The 19,156-nt window shown below is 35.5% G+C and overlaps 1 protein-coding gene across 1 annotated transcript in view; it reads left to right on the plus strand.

Annotated features, from left to right (window-relative positions):
- MRPL13 (mitochondrial ribosomal protein L13) overlaps positions 1-19,156 on the plus strand; it is a 51,925-nt gene that overhangs the window by 11,913 nt on the left and 20,856 nt on the right. The window contains exons 3-5 of the mRNA XM_069081193.1: positions 3,581-3,674; positions 6,308-6,368; positions 14,731-14,817. Of these exons, the coding sequence (XP_068937294.1) occupies positions 3,581-3,674; positions 6,308-6,368; positions 14,731-14,817 (242 nt within the window). The remainder of the gene's footprint in view (positions 1-3,580; positions 3,675-6,307; positions 6,369-14,730; positions 14,818-19,156) is intronic.

Genomic DNA, 19,156 nt, shown 5'->3' on the forward strand with positions numbered 1-19,156 from the left:
CAGTGTAGACTTTGGGAGCAGGGAGTCCGGGAGTGAGATCCAGCCTCTGCCCCTGCAGTGAGAAGCGGCTGAGGCCCAGCAGTGGCCGCCACATAAGTGCTTCAGAGCTACTGGCCTGCAGATTGTAGCAACCATTCTGAGGGGTAATCACTCTTGCTTTAACCTGCTTGGATCTGGATCGCTGTCTGGGGTAGAAGTCCTAGGGTGTGTGACCAGGGAGCCAGAGCATGTGGAAGTTTCAGAGAGGGCAGCCAACTAATAGCTCTGGCAGCTGAGAAAACCCCTTCTATTTGGGACAAAGCTCTCCTCTCCGAAGGCAGAACTCTTCTGTGGCAAAAATCTCAAAAGTCAAGTAATTGAGTGGCAATGTGAGCAAGCAAAGGAAGCAAAGCAAGCACAGCAACCCAACTTTGGATTCCTTTTTTGGGGAAAAAAAGGATCAAAGCATGGAACAGCAGGAAGACAATGAAGTCAGAACTCCTGCACCAAAAGCTTCCAAGAAAAATATAAACTGGTTACAGGCCATAGAGAACCTTAAGAAGGATTTTGAAAGCCAAATAAGAGAAGTGGAGGGAAAATCGGGAAGAGAAATGAGAATAATGTAAGAAAATCATGAAAAGAGAGTCAACAACCTGACTGAAGAACATAGCACCTTACAAAATAGACTAACTCAAATGGCAAAATAGGCTCAAAAAGGCAATGAGGAGAAGAATGCCTTAAAAAGCCAAATTTGCTAGATGGAAAAACAATCTCAAAAGCTCGCTGAAGAGAATAATTCCTTCAGAATTAGATTGGAGCAAATGGAAGCTAGTGACTTTATGAGGAATCAAGATGCTGTTAAACAGATCCAAACAAATGAAAAAATAGAAGGCAATGTGAAATGTCTCATTGGAAAAACCACTGACCTGGAAAACAGATCCAGGAGAGATAATTTAAAAATTATTGGACTACCTGAAAGCCATGATCAAAAAAAAAAAGAACCTAGAAATCATCCTTCAAGAAATTCTCAAGGAAAATTGCCCTGATGTTTTAGAACCAAAGGGCAAAATAGAGGTTGAAAGAATCCACTGATTACCTTTTGAAAAAGATCCCAAAAAGAAAACTCCTAGGAATATAATAACCAGGTTCCAGAGTTCCCTGCTCAAGGAGAAAATATTACAAGCAGCCAGGGAGAAACAATTTGAATATTGTAGAAACATAGGACCTGGCAACTTCTACACTGAGGTATTGAAGGGTGTGAAATATGATATTTTGGAGTTCAAAGGAGCTGGGATTACAACCAAGAATCACCTACCCAGCAAAATTGAGTATCATGTTTCAGGGGAAAATATGGTCATTCAGTGGAATAGAGGACTTTCAAACATTCTTGATGAAAAAACCAGAATTGAATGGAAAATTTGACATTCAGATACAAGAAGCAAGAGAAGCATGAGAAGGTAAACAGGGAAAAGAAATCATAAAGAACTTACCGAAGTTGAACTATTTACATTCCTACATGGAAAAACAATAATTGTAACTGATGAAACTTTTCTCAGTATGATAATAGTTGAAGGGAATAGAAATATATGTGTGTGTCTATATAGGAAGGTGTATGGGCGTATGAATATATATGTGAATGTGTGTATATATGTGTATAGGTATACATAGATAGAGGGTACAGGACCGATTTAATAGGAAGGGATGATACTTAAAAGGTGAAATTAAGAGGTGAGAGAGGAACATATTGAGAGGAGATGGGGAGAGACAGAATGGGGTAAATTATCTCATATAGAAGAGTCAAGAGAAAATGGCCACAATGGAGGGGAAGAACAGGAAGGCAAAAGGGAATGGGTTAATCTTATTCTCATTGAATTTGGCTCAGGACAGGAATAACATACACACTAAATAGGGTATCTCACCCTACAGGAAAGTAGGGGGGAAGGGGATGAGAGGAGGGATTATGGAAGGGAGGGCAGGCTAGGGGGGAGGGAAGTTGGAAACACCCACTTTTGAAAAGGGACAGGATCAAAGTAGAGAATAGAACAAGTGGGAGGTGGGATAGGAGGGAGGGAAATATAGTCAGTCTTTTACAATATATATACCATGGTAATGTTTTGCATAACTACACATATACAACCTCTACTGAATTGCTTATCTTCCCAGTAAGGGTGTGTGACAAGGGAGAAAGGGAATGAAGCTGGAACTCAAAATTTTAAAATCAAATGTTTAAATATATACTATTATTAATACGATTTTACATGTAATTGGGTAATAAGATATACAGGCACTGGGGCATAGAGATCCACTGTGCCCTACTGGAAAAGTCAAAGGGGGTATGGGAGAAGATATGGGAGAGAGCAGATTGGAGGAAGGAATATCCTGTGGGACCGCTATTTTGGGGCGGTGGGTAGGGGGAAAATGGGGAGAAAATTTGTAACTCAAATCTGGCGGAAATGAATGATGTAAACCAGGAATTAATAAAGCATTTGAAAAAAAACAAAACAAACCCAAAGAAGGAAAGTGGTCAGAAGATGGATTGAGAAGGATGGGTACTAAAAAGAGAGGATAGGATTTGGCAGTTAGCTCATTGCTGATTTTGTTGAGATAAGTTTCAATTGAGTGATGAGGAAGGAAGCTATATTGCAAAGGACTGAGAACTGGGTAAGAAAAGAAGTGGAGTCAATCAAGGCAGATAATTTTCTAAGGGTTTGGCTAAGAGAAGAGAGAGTTAGGATGATTAAAAAAAATCCACTGGAAATATTTAACATAGAGAAGAGAAAGTTTAGGGAGATACATGATCACTATCTCCCAACTATTTGAAGGATTGTTGTATGAAAATACATTTGTTTTCACTATGCTTCATCCCAGAGGACAGAACTAAGGTGGGAGGGTTGGGAACAGAATGGGTTGTTTCACTACCCAGCAACTTCTCCAACACTGAACATGTTTAGGCATATCCTGAATGATATTGTAGAAGAGATGCATGCTTCACATAGAGGGAGTGGATTGGACATCATCTGTTATCAACTCTAAAATGGCACTCACTTCTTATGGTTCTAGTCTTTTCTACTTCAACAACTAGAAGCAGATCTTTGGTCAGAATCAGGTCCTAAATAACATTTACTCTTCCTGCTTCTGCTAACTTAATTGAAGATTGAAATTGTCAAGAAAGTGGCTCTGTACTGTTTCTATAGAGAATTCCAGCAGTTAAATAAATAGTCAAAATCACCAGTCACTATGGTAGTGTAGACAAACTTTTAAAATTGGAACCAGTTAACAAGTGTTTATTAAGCACCTGCTGTGTGGCTGTACAGTTTGTTAAGCACTGGGGATTGATTACACAGACAGAAAATGAAAGTTCCTGCTCTCAAGAAGCTTCTAACATCCCCCTGTATCTTTCTAAGTGTTGAGATGGTTCAAGGAACCTTCCTACCTTTTATCATTGTTATAAAAATCTGCTGCAGGAGATTGATATTCCCCTATAAGTTGCATTGTGCCATTTTGAGTTTCTTTGGTAACTTTATGAGCTTTTATAAATAATGGCATTTTTTTCCTGAGTCAATTTTTGTCTCATTCAAAATTTGAATACTTTTTATTCTAGGTAAGTGTGGGGATCATGTTGTCATAAAGAACACAAGGCATATTGCATTTTCTGGAAACAAGTGGGAACAAAAAGTATACTCTTCTCACACTGGGTAAGTTAAGTGATGACAGTATCAGTGTAGTTGATAAGTTAACATGATGTTGAACTTGCTGTTGCTATTTAATATTAGTAGCATTATTGATGTATTTTTAAATAGCTTGTTTTTAAGAACTGCTTTTATTTTTCTGTATACCTAAATCACTCTTAAAATGACTGCATACAACTTTTTCTTTCAGTCACAATGTACAAAGAGTTTGATACCAGCTGTAATTTTTACTCTATCAAGATAAGCCTTCAGCATGAATAGGAACTAGACTGTTGTCCTTTCTTTCTTAACTTACTCTGATTTCCTAGTCAGCATTCCAACCTCATATGTTTATTCCCCTTAATTTAAATACAGCTGCAAAAACCATTCTCCTTGGAGAATTTTACCACATCTTTCACTATTATTATACTGAATGCTACACGGAGCTCTATGGTGCCTTTTTATTTTTATTATCAAAAATGTTTCCTACTAAAATGGTTCCTGTTCTAGCCCTGCCATACAAAATGGATCTCCATTTTTCCCACATGGTGTCTATAGATTATTAAAACAAACCTCATTGTCCACATCCTATTTATCTCTCTCCTTCCCCAGGATCTTGTACAGGCCTGGACTCCATGTCCTTTTGCCAATTTTGGTACATTGAACCAACTCTGTGAGGTCTTACTGAACTCGACATCCATCTTTACATATTTCATCTGTAACTTACTTACATTTACTGGTCATTGAGGTTATCCAAGAAATTTAAAGGTCATTAAGAAGATAATATAAAAAAAAACAACAACCAGGATAACAAGATTGTGACCAAATTAAATCTCCATATTGATGCAAAGTATCATTATGGTTATTCTGTCAATAATAACTATAGTATACTTTTATGATCTGTGATACTGCAAGGAAGTACTGACAGTTCAGAACAGAAGTGTGTGCAAACACAGCAATAGACTTATATTGGTAATCATCTGTCTTTTCAAAGCTTTTTATATAGGAAGAAAGCACTGGGCTTTTGTAATAACTGTTCTCCAATTTTATGTTTGAAATTTTATTAGCATCTTACTTCATAGGTTTCAAGGGCTACTTACATATTGGTTTCAAGACACACCAAAAAAGTACAAACGTATTATAGAACTATCATAGTACTTATTTCTATTTTTTTTAAACCTTTTGAAACAATAACTATAAGAAAAAAAAGAATCTCTCAAAATGGCATTTCTCCTATCGTTAAGAACAAAAATAGCCAGTCAACCTATTTTTTCATTTCATTTCATTCAGATTTTCATTCTGCTCCTTAAAATCTCTAAAAATATAGACCTGTGTCATGAACACTGATGACAGTTTAAACCCCAGAGACTTGGTACTAGTCACCTACACAGTGCTTTCTAGTCTCCACTTTCTGGACCCACCTGTGTAAGCTTTTTTTTTTTTTAAAGCAATTGGGGTTAAGTAACTTACTCAAGATTACACAGCCAGTTATTTTTGTGTGGGTGTTAAGTGTCTGAGGCTGGAACTGATCCCGGGTCTCCCAACTCTGGGACCGGTGCTCTTACTGCACCATCTAGCCCCCCCTAAATTTTTTTGTTTTTTGCTTTTTGGAGGGGGGAAAGTAGGGCAGTTGGCGGCTAGCAAGTGTCTGAGGCTGGATTTGAACTTGGGTCCTCCTGACTCCAGGGCCCATGTTCTATTCACTGCACCACCTAGCCACCCCTCTGTAAGCTTTTAAGGTCACTCAGCATTCACTTTAGAAGAATTCAGTAAAGATCTGAAGATAACAAAGGCAAGAACTCTGCTGTTCTGTAGTTCTGTGGTCATGGTTTTAAAGAAGAAAATCATTCTAGGTAGAAGCTAAAATATTTTGTCCATGGTGGAAAAGTGGACAGGAAATAAAATTGCCAACTAAGATTGAAGTGTTATGGCACTTAACCAGTCAAAAAGATTCAGTGACCCATTAGCGTATTAAGCTTTACTTCTTAGGCAGTGTATATACTAAAAAAATATTTTAAAAATCACTTGGCCAGCCTGTTCATCTCTACAGAGTAATCTTATATTTGCATGGCATTTTGTACTTTTCAAAGCACCTTCACTTATATAGCTAATTCGATAATCAGAAAAATTAAGTAAGTCAGCCAAGTTTTATCATCACCCAGTGTAAGCCTTTTGTACATCAGTGCTCTGGTGACTTTTTGCCACTAACACTATTTCCCAGACTGTATAACACTAAGGAAACTCAGAGAAGGTAAATTCCAAAACTTAAGTAATGCACAGCGAGTTTTACAGTGGCCAACATTGCCATTTTAAGTCTAAATGGTCAGATAGCAAAACTTCAGCACTGTTCAGTTATGAATAGAAACTTAAATTACATTTAAGCTTAGCTTTTCTATATGTTCCCCTTGTATATTACATTGTATTTGAGGCATTGTGATATAATTATGGCCCTGAAATTTCTGAGGACTAAAATTGCTACATATAAAATAATAGCAGTTATAAAAATATTCCAGATGCTTGAAGTTTAAGACATTTTCAGAAAAACTACTTTAGGAAGAATGATTTTTCTTATCAGTGTAAAATGATATATTCAGTTATGAAATATTATGTAGAAATACCATCCTCCCCTCCTTGTTTAAAAACTTTTATTTATTTAATAGATACCCAGGTGGTTTCAGACAAGTTACAGCAGCTCAGCTTCACCAGCGGGATCCAATAGCAGTAAGTCTAACATTTTTTTGCAATTATATTATTTGGAAAACACCCCTTAAGTATTTCCTCAAAACAAGTCTGTTACTTCTTTCCCTAATACATATTATCCTGTGTTTATCTCTTTCAAACAAGCTACAAAGACAATTTTAAAAGGAGACAGCATTATAGTATAATGGAAAGAAGACTGAATTTGTAATTGGAAGTCTTGGGTTAAAGTGTCAGTTTTGCCACTTAACTTGAGCAAGTTACTTTCTTTCCAAGCCTTAATTTTCCCCTCCTCTAAAATGGAGATGATGATTTTTGAAATAACAACCAGGTCAAAAATGTTTCTTCTCATTTTGAAAAATGTGTTATATTTTTGGTACATATTATTAGACTGTTGAATGCCAAAGTAAATGCCCTATTTTTGGAAGATTAATAGGTTTGAATTAGTTGCCCAAAAAGTTTTTAAATGAAAAAGGCCTTTGGAAACAGACCTGTTTGATCATAAACCATAACTATTAGATCAAAGTATATATTCTCTTTGATGTTTTATAAAATATGCATCTCAAGTTTTTTTAATATTTTAATTTTGTTCTTGTGTATCAATTATACACTAGGAGGCAGTGTGGTCTAACTGTAATTATAAGATCATAAGCTTTAGAGTTGGAGGAGACCTTAGAAATGAAATGATTCAGCTCCTTCATTTTACTCATGAAGAACTTGAAAATTAGAGAAGTTAAATCACTTGCCCAAGGTCACACAGATTGTAAGTCACAGTGGTTGACTTTGCTCCAAGTCCAGCACGCTATCCACTAAATTGTGTTACTTAGAAACTCCATAATTTATCTTTTTGAGTCAATCGATGATACTTTGCCAAACTCTTAGCCTATTTTGCTAAGAACAAAGAACTATAAAATATTTGAGACAGTCTTAGAAAATGTTTCAAAAATTGCCTTCTGTGGTTAGTGAATCAGGATCTTTTCTATGCTTTATGCTTTTTGAGAATTTCTGGAACACTATAAGGCTGTGTTTTGCCCATGGTCACACAGCTAATATGTCTCAGAGGCAGAACTTGTATCAGTTTTCCTGATCCCGGGGCCAGCCTTCTAGCTACTATACTATGCTGCTTCTGGATTCAGTGTTATGGATGTTAAGGATGAAAAGTAGCATTGGTAAGATCATTTCTAAATCAATAGCAGAGTAAAAATTACTGATTCTATTATTCTAAGAATGATTGAATTTTGGTACATCTTAGAAATGTCTGTTCTGTTGTCTTCACCTTACAAGTAACCACAAGGACGTAGTTGAACATTGGCTTTAGAGTCAGATGATGTTAGGGTCATAGTTTTGTCACATATTAGCCATAATTTTAAGAGCAAATCACTTAACCTATTTAGACCTCAACTTTGTGCTCCCTAAAATAGGCTCAAGGTTCCATGTCCCCTATGAATCAGCCTTCTCTGATCCCCTTAGTTAATATAAGTGATATGTTTCTACTTACTTGAGAGAGAGAGAGAAAGAGTGTGAGTGTCTGTGATAGAATGTAAGTTCCATTATTTCAAGGACTATTGAGTGTCTGCTTTAGTATCACCAGAACCTACTACAGCGTAACTTTCAGGTATATCATGTTTGTTTTTCATAATATGAAGAAGTAATTAAGATTCCTGTAGTAATGAGAACTTTTTCCATCTAAAAAACATACTATTTTTCTTTATAGTAACTGGTAACATCAGTATACATTCAGAAGCTTAATGGAATTCATATATTTGTGTGTTCTTAATTAATTTTCTATAATATTTTTATTTCAATCACTAAGCCATACCTCACATTAAAAAAAAAAGATAAAGTTTGAATTTTTAAAAAGTGATAATATATGGTAATTTAAAGTTTAAAAAGAACTTCCCTCATAACAGCATCATGAGGTTGGTACCATGTAGATATTATCTGTATTTTGCAGATGAAGAGACTGAGCCTCAAATAAAAGAAATGACTTAGGGAGAACATTCAGTATTGTCAAGAGTCCTTTAATTCCTGTGTCAGGCCTACAGTGTTTCACTACCACAGCACATAAAGGAGTACCATTTATTCTGATTATCCATAGACTGTTCTTATGTAATAAGAAAGGGACTATATAATTAGAAGAATAAAATCTTATAATTTGACAAGAAGGAATTTTTTAGGGATTCTGTATTTTTAAAAGCATTAGTCAAATATTCAGATTTTAGACTTTAAAATGAAAGTATTTAGGAACTTTAACTTCCTTCCAAAAATCACAAAAATATAATCTAATTTTAAAAAGAATCCTGTTTAACTATTCCCACAGTTTATTTGCCAGTTTTTTTTGAAAAAAGAAAGAAAAAATTTAAAACAGGTCATTCTCTGTCAGAAAATATCCTTTAGGGATTATAGCTTTTGTTTTGCTTACATGTTGATTCATAACAAGCAACTGGCTTCAAGGAAGCATGGTTAGCCTGGGCCAATCCCCAAAATGGAGGCCCTGTGAAGGAAATTGCCAATGAGAGAAGGATGCCAGCATGAGCTGTCAAATAAGTTAGTAAGCTTTTAAATCCTTACCATGTGCAAGGCACTGTGCATGGTGGAGGGATATTCCAGGGTGAGAAGGCAGCTGGGGCATGCTAGAAAGTCATGCAAATGACTATAGAGAATATAAGATTCTACTATGCTTATTGTTTGTTTGGGTTTTTCAGTGGGGGGGATGAGGGGGTAAGCAGGGGTGTTTTGGTTGTTTTAGTGGTTATTCTACTTTTTACTGAATATGATGACTTTATTGATGTGCAGTATAGGACCTGATGCTTCTCCCCCTTAGAAAGACTGTGTTTGGAGAATGAGAACTACACTATAGGGCCTTAGATTAAGGATATGGGCTCCCCAGTGGTGGAATTTCTCTTTTGATTGGTGGTGAAGATCCATGACTTTCTACTTTACTCCATGGAGGCCATGTAGACCATGTGGTTTACCGTAATTGGTTGCTATAACCATTCTCATTTTCAGCCAGTAAATGAACTTCCAAAATTGGTCATTAAGGGCAATACCAGTTTAACATCTGTTAAAGTCACAAGATACAGCCTGGTCCTCTACATAACCCAAGATTCCCTTGAAGGATCCCTCTAATAACTTGCTTCCCTTCTTTCTTGATATCATCATATTGGACAGGTTTCTCCAGGTGGCAGATCAGATCCACTACAGATACATTAGAAATAGGAACATGGAAGTCCTTGCTTAGGAGCTTCCCACTCTGCTCAGATAGGACCTTGTCCTGCTGATGCCTTAGTAGCACCATTTTTGATATCTTGAAGGGCAATGCCACATTCATCATGTCACAACTTGCCATAGGGGCCATCTACTGTCTTCTGTGTAGCAGCAATGGCATGGTTCTTCCACAAGGTTAAAGTTGTTGTGAATGACCTGGGACAGGGGGACCAATCAGTTGGTAATGCAGGAAACATTACTGACAGGGAATTACCATATTTCTCATGGTTTACTCCCATCACAAACATAGGGATATCAGCAGAAGGGGCAGAGATGATGACATACTTAGCTCCACTCTTCGAGTGAGCCAGAGCCTCTGCCCAGGTGAGAAAGGCACCAGTGGACTCTACTATGTATTGGCTCCAGCATCTTCCACTTAATATTTGTGGGATCACACTCCTACAAACTAGTAATGAATTTTACACTGATTACCAGCTTTCCATTCTGAGCCTTGCCAGTGCTCTTGAACCTGCTTTGTGTGGAATAATTGGAATATATATAAATGATGTATTTGAGGTCAGTGAAGAAAGAGCATTGATGGCCACAACTTCTACTCTGCCTGAGCTGAATATAGCCTGGTCCCATGGCACCTAACAAAGCCAAATCAATAGGCAATTGGATGAACAAACTATAGAACCTTATCCTTTTTTTTTTTTTTCTTTATGGACAGGTACTGAATATGGACATTGAGTTGGAATTGAATAGGAAGAGTGAATGAACTAGATTGCATTTGGAAAACTATAAATGTTGACCCCAAATTTCAGCCTGAAATAGAATACCAATATTCTTTTGGTAGCATCATTCATGGTATACTTCAGGCCCCAAAGAATTGATTGAGAGAGAACAATGGGAAGGCACATGGCAGGCATGAGCAAGCCACATATCAGATGTTATAAGCTAAGTGTTGTGAAGTAAGGGCCTTGTAAAAGATGACCTAAAAAAAAGAAAAGAAAAGATGGGCTGGTCAAATGGCAAGAATGAAGGAAAATCAATAGATAACCTACTTACTCCATTAGTATCTTCTTTTTTTTTTTTTTTTGCTTTTTGGAGTGAAGTTGGGGTTAAGTGACTTGCCCAAGGTCACACAGCCAGTTTTTGTGTTAAGTGTCTGAGGCTGAATTTGAACTCAGGTCGTCCTGACTCCAGGGCCAGAGCTCTATTCACTGCGCCACCTAACCGCCCCCAGTATCTTCCTTTTAAAGGAAAAAAAAAACTTTTAATAAGTTTTTATTGGTATCTTCTGTTTCTTACATTGTCATAGTTATCCCATGTATCTTTCCCCATTCTGTCACCGTGCCATCCCATATAATAGTTATTTTTAGAAAAGAAAAACAAAATCAGCACTATTGATTGATACATTGAAAATGTCCAAAAATATGTGTAACACTGTGGATCTCCCACTTCCATAAAGGAGTGGGTTGAGGTGTCCTGATATCTCTTCAATCAAGTTCTGCTCATATCATTTTGCTACATTTACTTTTGACTTTTTGATGTACTGTAGTTCTTTCCATTCTATTGTTGTAGTTAACTGTTTATATTGTTTTCTTGAAGGCAGCTAGATGGCGCAGTGGATAGAGTGCTCAGCCTGGAGTCAGGAAAACTCATCTTCATTTTGAACTCAGGTTCAAATCCAGCTTCAGACATTTGCTAGCAGTATGACCCTGGGCAAGTCACTTAACCCTGTTTGCCTCTGTTTCCTCATCCATAAAATGAACTGGAGAAATAGCAAAACACGTTGGTGTCTCTGCCAAGAAAACCCTAAATGGGGACACAAAGGGTATGACATGACTGAAAAAGACTGGACATCAATTGTTTTTTTTTTGCTCCGTTATTACTTCACTGCATCAATTCATATAATTCTTTGCATACATCTCTGTATTTATGGCACACATCTATAGCACATTACCTTTCCATTACATCCATGTGTCACGGTTTATTTAGCCATTCCCTTACTCTGTTTTCAGTTTTTTGCTGTTACTAAAAATGTTGCTATAAATATTTTGGATATGGGAACTTTCTTCTTATTGGTGGCTCCCTTGAGGTGGACAGTCCCAGTAATGGAGTCCAGTTCAAAGGCAATGGACATTTTGGTCACTTTATTTGCCTAATTTCAGATTGCTTTCAAAACCTGTTTCAAAAGCTGTTTCACAGCTCTGCCACCAGTGTATTAGTACCTATCCTTCCAGAACCTTTGTAATACTTACTGCTCCCATTTTTTTTTTTTTTTTGTCATTTTTGCCAATTTGCAGGGTGTGAGGTGAAACCTTGGAGTTGTTTTGATTTGCATTTCTCTTTTTAGTGACTTGGAGTATTCTTTCATGTGGTTGAGAATACTTTACAGTTCTAATTTTGAGAACTCTTTATATCCTTTGACCACTTATCTATTTGAAGTGAGAAGTATACCAAACCCTTAGCAAAGAAATTTGATACAAAGATTTTTTTCCCCATTTGACCACTTCCTTTCTTATCCTAGGTGCATTAATATCTGTGCAGAAGCTTTTCAGTTTCAAGTAATCAGAGTTATCTGTCTTATCTTTTGTAATTTCCTCTACTTCTTTTTTGGTTAAGAATGCATTTCCTACCTATAGTTGTAAGAGGTAAATACTCTTTCTCTTCTAATTTCTAAGCAATTGGGGTTAAGTAACTTGCTCAAGGTTACACAGCCAGTTATTTCTGGGTGTGGTGCTAAGTGTCTGAGCCCGGATTCTATACCAGGTTATCCCGATGTATGCAAAGAATTATATGAATTGATGCAGTGAAGTAATAACGGAGCGAAAAAAAACAATTGATGTCCAGTCTTTTTCAGTCATAACTGGGGCCAGTGCTCTTACTCGCTGTGCTACCTGGCCGCCCCTATGATCTTTAATATTAAGGTCATGTATGCGTTGAGAATGTTTTGTGGAATATGGTGTAAAGTATTTGGCTAAGACTAATTTCTGCCTGATTGCTTTCTAGTTTTCCCAGCAGTTTTTATCAAATTATTTTTTTTCCTAGGTTTCCACTTTATCACACTGGGTTATTGAATTCTTTTTTTTTTTAATCTTCTTGTGTAGTTCATGGATCTCTATTTTTTCAACTGGTACCAGATGATTTTGATGACTGCTGCTTTAGAATATATTTTGAGGTCTGGAAGTGCCATTTTCCTCTTCATCCTTACTTCTTTTCATCATTTCCCTTAATATTCTAACCTTTGATTTTTCCAAATAATTTTTTTATTTTATTTTCAAGTTCTATAAAGTATCCTCTTGGTGATTTGATTCATATAGAATTTAAAATGTAAATTAGTTTTACTAGTATTATCATTTTTATTGAACAGCAACATGGCACAGTGTATCCACTGTGCTGACCCTAGAGTCAGAAACACCCTGGGTGAGTTACTTAACACTTTTTGCCTCAGTTTCCTTATCTGTAAAATGAGCTGTAGGAAATAGCAAACCACTCTAGTATCTTTGTCAGGGAAACTTCAAATGGGGTCTTTTTCTTTTTTTTTTTTTTTTTGCCTCTTGGAGGGCAATTGGGGTTAAGTAACTTGCCCAAGGTTACACGGCTAGTTTTTTTTGTGTGGGTGTTAAGTGTCTGAGGCCGGAACCGAACTCGGATCCTCTTGACTCTGGGGCTGGCGCTTTACTCACTGTGCCATCTAGCTGCCTGCAGATGGGGTCTTAAAGAGATGAACACAACTGAAAAACAACTAAACAGCATCATTTTTATGATACTGGCTTGGCCTAGACATGAGAATTGCATAGTCCTCCAGTTATTTGGGTTTTGCTTTAAGGAGCATTTTCTGAATGAATCTATACAAGTAGCTTTGATAGGTCTGTTCCCAGATATTTTATGCATTTTTAGTTCTTCATTATTATCCTCTTAATGTCTAGAGAATTCGAGAAGGACTTTAATCATGTTAAGTGAACTCTGTGTTTAACTTGTGGAAGGATATGGAACTGTGTCAGAAATGTATTATGACCTGCATCAATATAGCCCATATTAATTAAATCATAGATCCTTTATATTATTGGCATAATTTAGTAACATTCCAAAATTGAAAATTTAAATGGAGTTGGATAATGTAGAAATTAAGTATTTTTTAAAGAACAATGGCTCTCAAAAGTCTCTGAGGGTCCTTGGGAAAAGATGGTCTATTTTAGAATTAATATATACAGAATTTTGTTTTGTGTACTCTTGGTTTAGATATGAATTAATCCTTTGTTTGTAGTATTTCTCAGTAGTGGCTTGTCAAAGATAACTTCATTTTTCCATTTAATTTTGAATTTTTTACTTTTATTTTCACTAAGAAGTGAGACTTAGCTTTGGTTGTCCTTTTAGTCCATTGTCCTGCAAAGGCAGCCAGTGAACCAAATTATGTAGAACTGTTGCCCAAGGAGGACTATCATATCATGTGAACTTTCTCCTTTTCATCTTAGAGATATTAAAATTCCAGCACTTTTTATGGAATTACGAAGCATATGAAGAACTTCATATCATAGTCACATGACCTTCCAAAGCTCAGGACCAGAGCTGTTGCTCTAATTTGTAGTGCATTTGATTTGGAACCAAGAAGACCTTGCTTCAAGTCCTAGCCTTGGATACTTAGCAGCTGTGTAACTCTGGGCAAATTGTCTAATCTCTCTCATCTTTAGTTGCCTCATCTGCAGAATGAGAATAATTACAGCACTCACTTCAAGTTGTTTTGAAGATCAGATAAATAATGTATGTAAAGTGCATTACAGATTTTAAACCACTATATAAGTGTGAAGTGTTATTATTAGTATCATTAGCCTAATCAATGCCTTTGATATTATGTGATACAATTCAAGAAAGAATTGCAAAAGCCTATGCTGTTTTAAATCTTTCCTTATTGTTTTCCCTCCTTTTTTCAGATATTTCAAAATGAATAAAGTAAATTTAGTTAAACACAAATAACAATAGCACAAATACCCTCAACCTCCTTTTTAATGTTTCCTCTTCCCCTTATGTAACTCTGTTCTACCTGTTCCCTTTTCTCTCCTTCTCACATGAATAAGTCACATCATGTGCTACTACTGCTTTGTCTCTAAGTCCCAAACCACATTCTGCTTGTTTAACCACATTATGCTCTATCTTTGTGTGTTTTATTTTTCAGATTGTAAAACTAGCTATTTATGGAATGTTACCAAAGAACCTCCACAGGAGAACCATGATGCAAAGGCTACATCTTTTTCCAGATGAAGTAAGTCTCACTAGTTGTTCTTAACGATCATTTGTTTTCTCTATATTAATCATACTTTTTATTGAAGTCTTTCTCAATCATGTAAGTCCATACACATGCTTTTAATAATCTTCTAAATCAGCTTACTATTTGTTTAAAAAAAATGGGTTCATATATAAGTTTAACATGGATATGATTTCTCATCTGTTTCACTTTAATGTAATATAATTTTCTTATTTATGTTTTTTAAATAGTGAATTTTTGTTTTTGCTTAATCTGAGAGCATGATTGCAACTCCTGCTTTTTTGGATTCATCTGATACATAGTAAATTTTATTTTAGCCCTTCATTTTTATGTTTTACATGTCTTTGCTTTTTAGGTATTTTGGGGGTAACTAACAGATTGTTGAATTTTGTTATTTATATCTGTCATCTTCATTTTATTGGATTATTTCATCCATTCACATTTAAATTTATGAGAATTAGGTTTATCTTTCCCTCTGTTGCTACTATTGGGTTGTTTTGGGTTGTTTCTTTTTTCCCTGACTTAGGCTTTTTTTGTTGCTCTCCTTCTGTAGAGTCAGGACTCTTCAGTTCAACTGTCTCTTCAGTTACTTTTACTTACTCTTCTTTAAGGGAACTATTCTAATAGGTCCTCTTTCCCTCACTCTCAAACCCTCTTCTTGTTTGTCATCCCTTTCCCAAGTTTTGAAGTTTCTCTTATTGATCCCCTTTTATTCCCCTTCTTTTATTTAGTTATTCAGTTCTTTTCCTCATTTTTAAAATCAGTTAACTATTTAAGTAAAATTCCCTTTCTTAGTCTCACATTTCTTAGATTTGTTTTTCTGTTTTCTGTGCTTTTTTTCTAAGAAGTATTTATTCCCCTCATTCTCTTCATTAATTCTCTTAACCTTTCTGTCCTAGACCTTTATTCTTGATTCCTGGTCCTCAAATTTTTATATTCATTTTTAGTTTCTTCATTCTCTGTGGAATTAAAGCTTGTAAAGTACCTACTTTAAGTTACTTCTTCTAAACAGTTTCTATGCCTTATAATCCTTGACGCTTCTTCCCCCCCTTATTTTTTTTTCTGTTTCTTAGAAGTATCAATTCCTGTAGCAAAAAGGATAAAAGTATTGCCCAATAGTAGAAAATTTTCCTATGCTTCTTATGTACAGTTGATTACTATCCAATCTTTCCCACGAACATTTTTTTTTCCAATTTGGTATGAATCACTTCTCTTGGTCCATACATCTCCCACCCTTTTTGATGTCAAATTGTCTTCAGGAGTTCTGGGGTAGTCAGTGTCTCTGAGTATCCTGTAAGGGTCCCATCTCCTGCTTCAGAAACATCTCTCTTCTTTCTCCGTGGGAGTATTCTTCAGTGGGACCCCCCACCTACCCCTGGATCAGGATTTCCTCCTTTTTTATTCATTGTTTAAATTTCTCCCTTTGCCACATCACATTGTCTTAGCCCCCTTTTTGTAACAAACTATAGGAGTAATTTTTCCTTCATTGTTTTTACCATTGGCTTAGTTAGGTTACATCCCACATTTCTTCCTCCCCTCTTTAATGTGTTCTTCTAATCTGCACTTTAGTCATACCAAAAAAAATAAAAAAAAAAAACCTTTGGTTCATTTGTAGGTGGAGTGTTGTGAAGTTTAGTGCTTGATGTTTGAGAACTTATTCCTCCTCAGTCACTTTCTCTTTTAAATTCACTTTTACTCTTTGTCTACTTGTGTACTTTTAGAAAAGAAAATCTTTTAATGATCCCTTCATTATGTTGTTCTTTTTAACTTCATAGATGTCTTTCTCTTTTAGGTTCCCCTCCCCTCCTTTTTTCTTCAGTAAATGTGGTCAAATTTGTGCCTTCTTTGGTTGCTGAATTTGTTTACCTTATTGGCTCTCTGTTGTCTAGGTTGTTTGCAAAGCAAATAATCCACTCAGGTAATTTTTTTGGTAGGAATGTGAGTGGATTCATTCACTAATATTGATTCAAAAATTTTAAATAATATTCTTAGCAAAAGGACCCCATCAATGTATTCAGAACATTATTCGCTATAACAAGGTTGAACTTATACAATATTTGTAAGGATGATTCAACATTAAAAAAAAATTAGCAAAATTGATCAAATTAAAAGGACCCCAAGTAATGTGAATATTTTAGTAGAGTCAGAAATTTTAAAAAAAATACATTATACTTGTATTATTATTTTGGGGTTTTTTTGTGTTTTTTGCAGGGCAGTTGGGGTTAAGTGACTTGCCCAAGGTCACACGGCTACTTTTTTTTGTGTGTTAAGTGTCTGAGGCCGGATTTGAACTCAGGTCCTCCTGACTCCAGGACTGGTGCTCTATTCACTGTACCACCTAGCCGCCGATTATACTTCTATTATTATATACTAATAATCTTAGACAACAAAAGCTAACATTTTTGATGGAGGAAGCTAATAAATACAGGAGTAAAGCAAGGATTCCCACTGTTATTTATCTTATTTAAGAGTTATACGCAGTGAGTAGAGCACCAGCCCTGGAGTCAGGAGGACCTGAGTTCAAATCCAGCCTCAGCCACTTAACACAAAAACTAGCTGTGTGACTTTGGGCAAGTCACTTAACCCCAACTGCCCTCCAAAAAAAAAAGTCACAGACGTCTTATGACTAGCCTTGGCCATAAGACATGAGGAATGAATTTAAAGTATAAACACAGAGACAGAACTATCTGTGTTTGCTAATGATATAATAATATGAAGAAACTGAGACAAAAGAAAACTTAAGTAAAGCCACAGAATACAAAATAAGTCCACAAAATTAACAGCACTTTTTTAGAGAAATCACAAAATCCACAAGGATATAATAAATAAGAAAGTCACATGGTAATTAGCTACAAAATATCCAGGAATCAGTATACCTACATACACTCAAGATTTACATAAGTATAATAATACAACATTTTTTAAAGAATGGCTTAAATAATTAGAAAGATGTTGCTGATCATACTTGTCAATATAGTAATAAATGACTGATACCTAAATTAATTTATTAATTTAGTGCTATTGCAATCAAGATACCAAGAGAATACCTTATGAAGCCAGACAAAATCAGTTTAACAAAACAAAAGGTATAAATGTCAAGGGAAATAGTGAAAAGAAGTAAGAATAAAGAGAGAACAGCACTTTAAGAACTCTAATTATACTGTAAAACACTAATTCTCAAAAATGTTTGACACCAATTTAAAAGTGAAAGATAAATCAGTAAAGCAGACTACATAAGGAAGAATAAAAAACACTTGAACACAGCAAATCTAAGAATGCAGATTAATAGGGAATAATCCCTATTTGAGAAGCACTGGGTAAAACTTTCTAGCTGGGTAAAAATGCACTTTAGACTAATGTCTAATCCCACATACCACAGTAAGCTAAAAATGGATACATGACCTCAATATTTAAAGTCACACCCAAAAAAAATTATAAGAGAAACAGATTAGTTTCCCTTTAATAAAATCAGACTTTTTCACAGCTCTGGCTGGGAGTGTTCTTAAAGAGTAGAAGCAATCACAAAAAGTAACAGAGATGATTTGGATTACATACATTTGAAAAGCTTTTACCGTAACAATATTAGTGTAAGCAACAAGATAAAAAATCCTAGATGAGAAGGAAAAGTCAGGAAAAATATCTGTGGCAGATAATTTCTGCTAAGAGTGATATTCTTGGTATATAGGGAACTAAATAATACTTTAGATCAAGAGCCATTCTCCAGTAGATGAGTGGGCAAAGGATATGAACAGACAGTTCTCAAAATAATTGCCAACTATGAAAAAACGTTTAAAGATTGCTCTAAATCACTAATATTTTTTAATTAAATTATTTCTTTTTAGTTTTTAAGCATTCACTTCCATGAGTTTTAAATTTTCTCTCCCTCCCTCCCCAAGACAACTTGCATTCTGATATGGGCTCTATATATACACACCTATTAAACACATTTTCATATTAATCATGTTGTATAGAATAATTACAACAAATGTGAAGAACCATGAGAAAGAAAAATAAAATAAAACAAAAAAGAAAATAGTAAAAAAAAAAAAATTAGTATTACTGAAAAGAGTAATTCTGCATTCAGTTATTCCATAGTTGTTTCTCTGGATGTGGATAACATTTTCAATCATGAGTCCTTTGGAATTGTTTTAGGTACTTGCATTGCTGAGAAGGACCATGTCTATCAAAATCAGTCCTCACATACTGTGGCTGTTACTGTGTACAATGTTCTCTTGGTTCTGCTCACTTCACTCCGCATCAGTTCACATAAGTCTTTTCAGGTTTCTCTGAAGTCTGCCTGTTTATCATTTCTTATATAGAACAATAATATTCTATT

This window comes from Petaurus breviceps, unplaced genomic scaffold, assembly GCF_028583685.1.
Source record: "Petaurus breviceps papuanus isolate PSGF00001 unplaced genomic scaffold, PetGlider_PUasm1.0 98, whole genome shotgun sequence".
NCBI classification, from domain to species: Eukaryota; Metazoa; Chordata; class Mammalia; order Diprotodontia; family Petauridae; genus Petaurus; species Petaurus breviceps.